General features: G+C 43.7%; 1 protein-coding gene across 1 annotated transcript in view; it reads left to right on the top strand.

The window, feature by feature from the left end:
• The first annotated feature begins 7,050 nt into the window (after nucleotides 1-7,050).
• LOC121612282 (plexin-A1-like) overlaps nucleotides 7,051-12,142 on the top strand; it is a 201,945-nt gene continuing 196,853 nt past the window's right edge. The window contains exon 1 of the mRNA XM_041945070.1: nucleotides 7,051-8,220. Coding sequence (XP_041801004.1) covers nucleotides 7,051-8,220 — 1,170 coding nt within the window. The remainder of the gene's footprint in view (nucleotides 8,221-12,142) is intronic.

The raw sequence follows: 12,142 nt of genomic DNA, 5'->3' as shown, positions 1-12,142 counted from the left end.
GCATGAGTTTGTCCAGCCTCTCTGCATCAGGGGCTGTTTATGGAAGTGTTTGCATTGGCGTTTGATGCGTATCTGAGTGTGTACACACACCTGTGTGTTTACAAACATTTTGCATGAATGTATTTGCATACATGTGTGTCCCTACAGTATGCAAGCGTCCGTTTTCCTGCATGTATGTGTGTGTATGTGTGTGAGTATTATTTTCTGAATGAAGTCATTGTATCATCTGCTACTTCCTGCTCATCCCTTATACTGGGAAAAAACTGTGTGTGCGCGAGTGTGTCCGTGCGCGTGTGCAAGCCGAAATGCTCCGCTGGCCTGCCTACCACTGTGTATGCATGCAGCTGCCTATGTGCCAGTTGTGGAATGCGACTGTAAATGAAACCACTGTGTCCCCACTGCATGGTGCAGCAGCCCACATTAAACTCACACACACACACACACACTGCAACCCACTTTCTTTTAATTCCTTACACAAGCCTTACACAAAGCACTTACTTCACTTCATTCGATTCACACACAAGTAGAGGGTCCAATTAGTTTGGATGACAGGAATATTGTCATCAGTGTCGTCCAATTATTTTTGCATAAAAGATAAAACATGACCGAATGCATTTAGAATAAATCAGCCTGTACCAGGTGAGTGAGTAAACCTGGGCTTTCAGTCCACACTGTGTAAACTGTCTTTTAGTGAGCAGAGATCCGCCCATTTTAGCAAGCAGTCTGGTCTCATTTGGAAGCATCCGTCATGACTGGCTTCATCACGTCAAATTTCTCAGAGCTGATTACATCTGGAGAGCGCGCTAACACTACATGAAAGCCTTTTGTTAAGTATCTAAATCTTATTTTCTTTGCGAGATGTGAAACTATCTTGAAACAAAGCAGATTAGAGCTGACAATATCCCTAAGTATTAAAAAGTTGACAGTTGTGTCATAGAATGGTGTAACTGGTACAAAGTCATCTATCCCAGCTTACTGACAGATGTATCAATAAGTAGGATGCTAGTCAGAGGTCTTTTTTTTTAAAGAAACCGGATATTTGTATAACTTTTTTGTGTATCCTTTCTTTTATATAAAGTCAGGCCTTGGTTTGATGGTCAGGCTTTCTACTGTCTTTAATCAGTCATAGCATCCAGGGCAGAGACGGAATAACTGATTATTGAGAGAACTGTACCTCACTGGAAAATGAAAAGTAACCATTGAAAGTAGCTGTCACAATACATCTTGACTAAAAGCCTGAACGTATCTGACATTAAATGTAAAATAAAGCAGCCAGAGCTTTTGTGCTTTTTCATAATGATAATACTGTGTTTAATGTAGGTCATCCTCACACACACACACACCTGTTGCTGCCTCTCTCCTGTTCTCTGCTCTGCAGAGGCTGTCTCCTCTCTCATTGGACACAAACCTGAGCATACTTTTTCATTCGTTATATATGGTGTCATGTCCTTAAATGTGAGAAAAATGTCTTGAGAATTATTGTATAGTATTAATTTCGGGTTTTTTTTGTGCATTCAGAGTGTGCGTGGGTCACTGGGCTGTGCCCAGAATGCCCATGGGATGATCCCGCCCAGAATCAAGTTCCTCTCCTTGCCCTACCTTCTTGTCTTCGCTTATCTCTGTGTCTGCTAAAAGCCAGGAGAGGAGGGTGTGAGATGACTACAGTCTGCAGTATTAGCACTTGTCAATATTACGCCTTTCAGAAAATGGATTCCAAATAGAAATCTCCTCACGTTCAAGTGTGTGTTCGCCTCCCGCCCCTGTTCTCATATCTGCCTCTCCGCTGTCCTCATCTGACCTGTGCTGCAACTTTAACTTTGCTACCATCTGTTGCAAGAAGCCCGGAGTTAGAAGTGAATTGATCAGATCAAATCCCCTATGCATATTCGGAGATTTCTGTTTTGCTGCATCTGAGCAAATAATTTAGTGTCAGATGTCAGACTTTTGCAGGAGTAAAATTCCCCTTCGTACCTCCTGCTGAACTTTTTTTTTATAGATTATTCGATATTGTTGCAACAAGCAGCACATCTGCCTTCCAAAGTTAAGAAAACTTGACCACAAACATTTTATTTTATGCTTTAATCGTAGCTGTATCTGCTGGCAGCCATGGATGTCTTGTGGCATTAGTGGTATCCTGTGGAGCTTTCTTGAAAACATTTGCAAAGCTGATTTTAAACCAAATTTCCGCTTGAAATACTGAATTGTTTACATCTACGTTGACTTGCTAGCAGTCTTCTTCTCTGCCTTTTTTAGCCCATAGCAGCATACCGTGGTGGTTACTGCCACCTGTAGATCATGTGCGCCTGCAGGAGATAAACAAAACAAGCACCCACTCATAGAAAAAACAGCTGCGTAGCACTGCTGGAGGTCAGAAACCGCAGAGGGCACTTTAAAGTAGTGAAAAACGCGGTCCGTAAAAACAAGATGAAGAGGATCCAGAGATGAAAACTAATGTGTTTGTATTGAAAAAAAGACCCATTTTTATGTGGCGTCTTTGACCCCTTTGCAGCTTTAAATGTACTGTTTCCTGGCTGTTGACACCAATTACTTACACACTACTGTGCCTCCATTTTTTTTGAAAGAATATCAGGTTTTCTAATCATACTTAATACATCTGCAGCTGGATGGGTACACCTAAGAGAAATCAATACAGAACAAAAAACAATGTGAGTGGGGATGATAAAATTCCACATTTTCCACTGCAGACTTCTTGAATGAAGGGACATCCCTGTAATCATTGAGACAGATTTGTCCCAGTACCTGAAGATACTGTGGCTTGATTGATGAACATCGTGGAAATGTGCGATGTGGTGCTCTCAATAAAGAGAACGTTGCCGCTTGCTCGAGCACAAGAAGCACCTGCCAGGTATTCCAGGGATTTGAACCAGCAGTGTTTGTTGACTCACATACCTGAGGCCTCTCGAAACACGGTCAGAGAGTGAAGCTGCTGAACATCGCAGCAGCGCTACCTCGGGCATCGCACGCCTTTTAGATTTTACACCTCGCCGCTGTGCTATGCTATGTGTGCTATGCACTGTGGCCTGCCAGCACACCTCATACCCCTGATCATGTGCAAAGCCTATAGGGCTCTTTTCACATGATCAGTCAGCCCAGTATCAGGGCAGTTCCTGGAACAGTCGCAGTCTCAGTGTACTTTATAGTTTTACGTACATGGACATGAATGTTCCATTTGTTTTGTGACGCTCAGCACAACCTTACAACAAACATAGTATTCATAAAGAACGATGGACGGGTCAAACACAGGATTGTCAAGCCTCATACTGTAGTTCAACCACCATGTGAAACCAATAGTCATCTTTAGTTGTTAAGGGAGAGTAGGGAACCAAGACTAAAGCTTTTCCTAAAGCTAACCAAGTAGTTTTGGTGCCTGCACCTAATCAAACTGCCGCCATCACCTGGAATGTTTTTCAGCAAACTTTCCTTTGAAAGTCTCACCTAATGATAACTTGACCACAGAATGAAAACAATGGTGGACGCTGTACACTGCACACGCTTTGATAGGTTGTGGCAGCACAAGCTGAAAGTTGCATGAGGTGTAAAATGTGTTACAAAGCCTGAGATACTGCCGCTGTGAGGTTGAGCATCATCAGTGGTTTAAGCCGTGGCCAAGTGATCGTGCTGCTCACTATATGTTGAAATCCAAACCTTAAGGTTCACTTGATCTTATCAATAGAGTCAGAAATGCAGGTCAGGGTACCCAGTGGTTCAATTCCAGCTCAGGTCCCCCACGTTGTCTCTCTCCACTACACTTCATGAATGTATTTAGAATGGGAAGGGTATATAAATGTAAATGTTTATACTTTGCCTGTGGTCTGTACAGTTAGGCTGCAATTATATATGCTTTGTGTACATACAGTTTGTGCATAGGCCGATGTGTTTGGACGTGCGTCTGCGTGTGTTTTAGTAGTAAATAAGATTGAACAGATGCAGGGGAGACAAACACACAGACTCTCACGGAGTGAGGCCAGCAGGCATGGATGTGAGCTCCATGCTAAAGAAGTGGTGTGCATAAATTTGCCTAAGTGTTTGGCCAAGGTCTGTGGCTGTGTGTGCAATCGATGTGCCAACAGCAATAAATCAGCACAGGATAGACCTGAACGCCTCTACAACTTCATCTGATGTGGCAGGTGGGCTTCATGATGGCCCTGACATGCACACACACACACACACAGACACACACTCACAGAAGTGAAGGCCCGGCTAATTCAAGATTTTCTTTGATCAGATAAGATGCTCATCAGCTTGAGGAAAATGACATGATATATAACATTTTGGCACACTTGATGGATGAATGATGTTTCAGAGGGAAGCTCAGAAACTTAGGCAAGATAATGTTTAATATCACTTGATTACTTGTATAGAGTGTTTTTTACCAATATATACTGTAGCAGCAATACAGTGGTATTCAGGAATGTAATTGAATGCATCATCTATAACTGATTTTACCACACATAATGTAAATGTAAATTTTTTGCAAGAACACATAATTTAATAACCAGACAATTATAACGCTGTTGGGCTGTTTGGATTAGGAGTGTGTGCACCACAGCAGGAATAAAGTTTATTATACCGTCTTCTTTCTTTACATCCTTCCGTGTGCCCACACACACTCACTTTACTAACCGATTTCTTCATCCATAAAGTCATCCATTTTTTTTCTTTTAATTTAATTCAGACATTAAAGAGACATTTTTTAAAACAAAAACTTGTTTTTCAACTTGCAGACGTCCTCTTTCCTCTCATCTCTTGGTCCCAGTTTGCTCAAACAGCTCCTGACATCGTCAGCTCTCAGCTCCGCTGGCTATATGGCCGCTCAGTCCACATATGCTGCTTAGTTTTGACTTATTTATAGAATTTATAAAATGCATCAGAGTGGGTGAGATGAAAATGTTGCAAAAATAGCCACCTTCACATGTCACTTCATATAGTGAGTTTGACTTCTCTTGTCTCTTCAAGAGTGTGTACATTCTGGTGTGGATGTGTAGGTGCATCATGGGTGGTGCATGAGTGTGTGTGGGCACATCTGTTTGATGTGAGTTATGTCTGTGAGGGAGTGTGTTGAGACGTGGTGAAGTCAGTCGGAGCTGTGAGAGTGTGTGTGTAAAAACGCTCTTGATACGGTACGTGTGCGTTGCATTTTGTGCGTGTGTCTAAGATGCTAACAGTAGCCGCATTGTCCTGATGGGACAGGCAACAACACCGTCATCTGGGCCACTGTAATCATGGCTGGGCTGGAGATGAAAGGCACTATTGACAAGAAATGAAGAGAGGGAGAGAGGGATGGGGAGAGGGAGAGAGAGAGGAATGTAATGAAAGGGAGGAATGAGAAACAGCAGCAGAAATAAGAGACGGGGAATAGTTTGCTGACCAGACCTCATCATGAAACAAGCCTTTGCCTTGTGCTCCGAGCACAAACCAATGAACTAATGAAAAGAAGGTTGGACAGTTGCTATGTGGTTGGTTTAAAACAGCTCCAAATGATAGTAGCCTTTTGAACCACTGTTGTTTCTGTGCCAATGATAAATGATTGTTTGAGTGACAGGCATCACACATAATGGAAGGGGACATCAGCAAATGTGATGTGTTTTCTCGTGGTTGACCCTGTGAGAACTGGGTACCCTTGTTCCAGCATGGTGTGCGTTCATTCCAATGAAAGCTGCTAACCAGCCACAGGTTTGGCTTGCTTTCAGAGAGAACGGATGGAGATGGTAGCTTGAGAGGTTACATTTGGTGTGGTTTGCGAGTTAGAGTGAGATATGGCTGAGGTTATTGATCGGGTTTCCAGAATGATCATAGCTGGTGCGAACACTCAGAAGTGTCCTGACATGAGTGAATAATGTGAATTTTGTGTTTCATTTTGGACAAAAATGTTTCTCCATTACTTTGCATGCTCTTTACTTGGCATGTCTCTCTTTCAACCAATTAAAAAAGTTCAGTAACATCTATGATTTTCATCACAAGATAATGATAATTATATCAACAATGGTGTGGGTGACTAAGCATGTGGCAACCCTGAACCTGGAAAATGTAGAAATGGGTGGATGGTCGGTCTCCCTTTTTTTCCCCCCTTTTCACTCATCGCAGTCTTTCCCACCTTCTCCACCACCTTTCTGTTGAACCGGTATGGAGCCAAATAGCTTTCGCTTCTCTCTCCCTCTCACTGGCTCTCCTCTTTTATCGTGTTGGACCAGCTCTCTCTAAGCAGGGTGCCTGTATTTCTCTGCTCTGCTGCTCTGTAGTAAATATGCTACAGGATTCTCCCTGCAGCCCTGCTTGTAATTTATGGATGTTTACTTGCTATCACGATGCTGCACATCAGTGGCGCACCCCGTGTGTGATTTCGTATGTGTGTGTAGGCCTCCCTTTTTTTACGTGCGCATACACGTTTTCTTGCTCGCATGCGCTCTTGTATCACAGGTTGCATTTTTTGTGTGTAGTCCAAGCATCTTCTGTGCAAATGCGCACTTTGTCGGCTGGATCCTTTAATACCTCCAGACGATCAATACGCAGAGGAGCAATGCTTGGCCCTGTCTTCTTTTAAAAGATGCACTCCACAGAGTGGTGCGAGCCAAGAGTCGAGAAGTCAATAAAACAAAGCTGATAGTGCCCTCATTTGTTTTTTTGGACTTCAGCATAGAGGCCTCAGAGTCTGGGTCTGTGGGCGAATATTTAGTGTCTTGTCATTTTGATACAAACAGATAAATCCTTTTTGTCAGACTTCTGGAAGTGCAAAACACAAGTCCATGAATATATTGACAGCTGTGTTTGCTAAGACTTTGCTTTGTTTGTCTTTCTCAGGGCTGGTGGTGGACGAGGCTGAGGATCAGGGGATGAGGTTATAAAAACAACAAGGAGAAAGGAGGGAGAAAAGAAAGAAGACGTCGATTGCTCGGAAACTCTTCTTTTGTATCATCATACCCTGCAGTCCTATTGCAGTCCTAGAAGGCACTGACTGACCCAGTAGAGGATTACACGCTCAAAAATACACACTTATACACATTCGCTCACACCTCCCCTTCCCTCACCACCATGTCCTCCCACCTCAACCCACCTCTCCTCATCCTCCCCATCCTCCTCCTTCTCTTCTCCCCTTCCATGCCCTCCACCTCCACTCCTTCCTCCTCCCTCCTCTCCTTCTCTCCACCGGAAGGAGGTCTCACACATTTGGTGGTCCACAACAAAACAGGTGAGGTCTACCTGGGAGCTGTCAACTGGATCTACAAGCTGTCCAGCAACCTGACCAAGCTACGAAGCCACGTTACTGGCCCAGTTACAGACAACCCTCGCTGTTACCCTCCACCTGGTGTTCAGTCCTGCCCCCATGAGCTGGTGCAGACCTCCAATGTCAATAAACTTCTGCTACTTGATGCTGCCCACAATCGCTTAATTGCCTGTGGGAGTACTTCCCAGGGAATATGCCAGTTCCTGCGTCTGGATGATTTGTTCAAGCTCGGCGAGCCCCACCACCGTAAAGAACATTATCTATCCAGTGTTGCTGAGGCAGGCACCATGTCAGGTGTCGTGATCTCTCCGGATCTTTTTGGTGGAGGTGGGAAACTCTTTGTGGGCACACCTATCGATGGGAAATCTGAATACTTCCCGACACTTTCGAGCCGTAAGTTAATGTCCAACGAGGAGAACGCTGACATGTTCAGCTTCGTCTACCAGGATGAGTTTGTCTCCTCACAGCTGAAGATTCCCTCAGATACCCTCTCCAAGTTCCCGGCATTTGACATCTACTACATATACGGCTTCAACAGCGAGCAGTTTGTGTATTACCTTACCTTACAGCTGGACACTCAGCTCACCTCTCCAGATGCAAGCAGCGAACAGTTCTTCACCTCTAAAATCGTCCGCCTGTGTGTCGACGATCCTAAGTTCTACTCATATGTTGAGTTCCCCATTGGCTGCACCAAGGACGGAGTGGAGTACCGCTTGGTTCAGGATGCTTATTTGGCCCGACCAGGGACGCGTCTGGCACGTTCGCTTGGTATTCAAGAGCGAGAGGAGGTTCTGTTTACTGTATTCGCCCAGGGTCAGAAGAACAGAGCCAAGCCACCCAAGGAGTCGGCTTTGTGTCTGTTCACAATGAGACGGATCAAGGAGAAGATTAAAGAGAGGATTCAGTCGTGCTACAGAGGAGAGGGGAAACTCTCCCTGCCCTGGCTGCTCAACAAGGAACTGGCCTGCATCAATTCGGTGAGTGTTTGAGACAGTGGCTCCCAGAAGTGTTTTTGTGATCATATGTATTCATGAAAATTATGTTCTTCTTGATTGCTGTAGGAATTTGGTTTATGGTTGTGTGTGAATGTGTTTAGAATTGCAAAGACATAGTAGACTAGTTCACATCGCTTCACAGTAAATTTCAAGTTCAGTTTCTAGTTCCCAGAATTAAGTCAGGTTGGACAGCTTGTCTTTACCTTCATCCTTGCCAAAAGCATTTTGTGGTCATGGGTTTCAGGGTGTGTTCAAATTAAGCCAGTCTGGAAACATTCTGTCCAGCTCTGAAGCATTTACTCCATTAATTTGGTTTGTTTGTCTAAGTAGGTGAGAACTTTGCTGTGAGGAGGCTTCGGATAATTGCGCTGTGAGGCCTAAAATGTAGACGACTTTTTGTTAGATAACTACTGAGCAATTCCTTTGCAGTGAGAACAGAATGGAAGCCAACCTATACAGGAAACCCCCCTAAAGGCAATGTTTGGGGTGAATTCCAACATTGGCCTGATGTTAAGATGAAATTTCCCGAAATTGAATACATTTTCCCCCATACTCTCACCGCCAAAACGAAAATCTCCACCCTGGCAGGATGGCAGGTTACCAAAACTTCAAGCTGCTTGTTCATCTGTTTGGATTTCCCTAATTAACCTGTAGGCGGAAAGTATGAATCTCAATGAATTCATAAATGCAACAAAGTAATATTTTCCATTCCAGTTTGGGCCAAAGCAACCAACATGTAGGTGGGACTGCTCACTTAGTGTCACACTGAACAAACGCTGTGTGGCTTTTTTCTTTCCAACATTATAGCACTATGAGCGCTATAATGTACTTGACTCTTGAGTTTTAGAAAACCTTCATCCCTCAACCTTCCTGACCCCTGTTCAATTTTTGTTTTTAGCTCCATAAGGGTTGACAAAATAAAACAGAGATCACTGGTAGTCAGCATTGATAATTATGGACATATCTAATGACGTGAATTCATGAGAACATTGATGGAGAACTAAAATGACTCAATTAGTTGACTTCTGATTGTGAAGTACTGCATGTGGGAATCACTTATCACTGATGTCGGCAAAAACAAGGGGCCTGAATCATAGCATATGATAATATAAGATTGTTAAGATGTCTCCACAGATGAATAAGACTACTCATTCAGTGTGAGGACAGGACAGCTGTCTCTGAGCTCCTGTAACTCAGACTGTCCACAGGTTGTGGGTGGCTTGTCTTTCCTTTTCCTCATAGATGAGCTGGCCTAAGGGTGCCTGAGAGACATTTTTTTTTTGTGTGTGTGTGTGTGCGTGTTTGTGTGTGTCACCTACATGTCACACAGACTAACACACACACACACACACACACACACACACACACACACACACACACACAGACCTGTATCCTCATGAATAATTCACCTGGTCTCACCTTCTGTTATTCAGTCGGTGCTCCATAACAACCTGCCATAAATCTCTGGACTACTCTCCACCTCTCTGTCTCCATCTCCTCTTTCTCTCTCTGCTATCTCATCTTCTCTTTCTCTTCCATGTCTTTCACTCTAGTGCCATCATTTGCATAAAGATTTATTTCATTTTGCTAACCCCATTCTCCCTCTGCTCCTTTTATCTTCCTTTTGCTTGCTAGGCCTCGCTCCGTTTCCCTCCCCCAACTGCTCTCCTTGACTTCTTTTCTTTGTCTTTAATTTTTAACCTTTAACCTGCCTCATTTCACACTTTTCCTCTTTTTGCTCCTCTTCTGCTTCGTCCCTCTTGTCCCCTCCTCTCTCAAGCCTTTGCTCTTTCACCGTCTCTCTCTGCCCTCTCCTTGACTTTCCACTCAGTGATGAGGTATAGAATGACTTAGTGTGTAAAGCCAGTGCCTGGATGTGATCTGAAAATACAATGTGGAGGGAACAGATGATGCAGTGAGAGAGGGGAGCAGAGTCACAGGAAGTAGGAGTCATTGGTTTTGCGAGAGGAGCGGGTAGGATTGGAAAGAAGGGAGGATGAAGATAGAGGGAAGGGATGAGGAAGAAACTGAAAGGAGAAGGATAGAAGGAAGAGAAGAGTGTGAAGATAGACAGACAGAAGATTATTAGGATGAGGTGGGAAGAAGGGATGGGAGAAGAGAAGAAAGGAACAAGGAAATCTTAAAGAAGAAAGCCAACGGAAAGGACGGAGAAAGATGGAAACAAATGAGACAGGAAGAGTGAGGAATGTGGAGGAAGGAAGACGATGGGGGAATCATGGACTGAACGCTAGTGGTGATGCTCTGAGGAGGGCGATGTCAGTTGTCGGTCGTAGCACCACTTTGGTCCAGACGGAAGACATTTGAACAGACATTCGTGGTCCTCAGAGGATGAAGTCTGTAGAGTTTGACAATGCCACTGCCAGTGAAACCACTGAATGTTGTACAGATATTCATGGCCCCCAGAGGATGATGCCAACACTGCAAAAAGTGAAATCTAGGCAAGATAAAATACCTTAAATAAAGGCTATGTATGTTTATATATATTGTTATCCGTCAGTTTTTATGTTGGAGCAATTCACTTTTTCAAGCTTTTTGTCCTTGATTCTCTTAATAAGCTATTTTTTACTAATTAACTAGATTTTATTGCTGCTAACTTAATGCTTGAAACTAGAATTGTCAGAATCATAAAGCTGGTGATCGACCAGATCCATGTATGACAAGGCTTCAGGGAGTTAGAAAGAGCTAGCACGTTCATTTTTGTGCTTTGACTGGCCTCATGGCTGTTGTAGAGATCGAATCACTGTTCTATCAATGGATGATCACTTTAATCACTTGTCCACCATGCTGCCATTCATAGTGGTATTGTCATCTATGTGCCTTAGCAGCCTTTGATCCAGCACTCATATTGCACTGCAAAATAAATACAGTATGTTAGTGGATAAAATAGCCATCGTTTCTTGCTAAATGGAACAAAGTCACCGTCTGTGTTCAGGTGGACACTGACAATAAGCATTTTCAAATAACTGAACCACATTCAGCATGTTCTTGTTATATTTGCTCCTTTCGTTCCCTTTTTTAAAAGTGTCACGGCTCATGCAAGACAATAACAACATTACATCTCTGTCACAAGCCCACCGGTGCGGTGCGAGCACCGTGTGGCCTTGTAAAAAGTGTACTGTATATGCATGTAATTATGCTAATGAGCGTATGGTTACATGATCGTCCTTTATGGCCATCTGTCGTTCTGCCTGCGATCGATCAAGGTCGTGTCAGCAGAGCTCGCTCTGGGATGTTGCTGTGACGAATTTATCAACTCCTCGCACGGGCACGTTCAGTGTTTCCTGACAGCTCGTTCCTCTGCGCTAGTGTCATGTGGAACATGACAGTGACTCGAAACTTTCATACCGGCTCATTTCGAGAGACAAGGTCGGGTCGGTCCGTCAACACTCAAGACACTCCTCTCTACCTGGAAGCTATCAGGCTGCGTCACCGTGTACAGCAGGTTAATCTTTTCACCTTCATTGCAAATTATTATGCAACTCTCACATTCCTGTGGCAGTGCATTATCATTGGCCACTTATATCAGGATTATAGCTACTAAAATCAGGAACTTTATAGTCACAATTACACACCCTGTTTAAAATTTATTTGAAGTCAGTCCAAGTCCGGCTTTCCTGTCACGGCTCAGGTAGCATCATTCATAAAGAGGAGAAAAGGTTATTTGTTTGATGTTTCAGTCCTTGATAGTCTCTACAATGTCATTCACAATTTTAGTCAAGCTTAAGCACTCCTTTTCAAGCACAGAGTGTATTTTGGAACTGTAGACTGTAACTCATGAAACCTACAAGAGAACTGCTTAGTAAGAGGCCCAGTTTATCCTGCATGTGTGCCCCAATGTCCTGTCACGTCTGACAGGTCTGTTTGCTTGGTTTGCATGCTTGCC

This window comes from Chelmon rostratus, chromosome 10 (genome assembly GCF_017976325.1).
Source record: "Chelmon rostratus isolate fCheRos1 chromosome 10, fCheRos1.pri, whole genome shotgun sequence".
In the NCBI taxonomy this organism is placed as follows: Eukaryota; Metazoa; Chordata; class Actinopteri; order Chaetodontiformes; family Chaetodontidae; genus Chelmon; species Chelmon rostratus.
The sequence above is the reverse complement of the archived record's forward strand: the minus strand, read 5'-3'. Positions and strand labels throughout refer to the sequence as shown.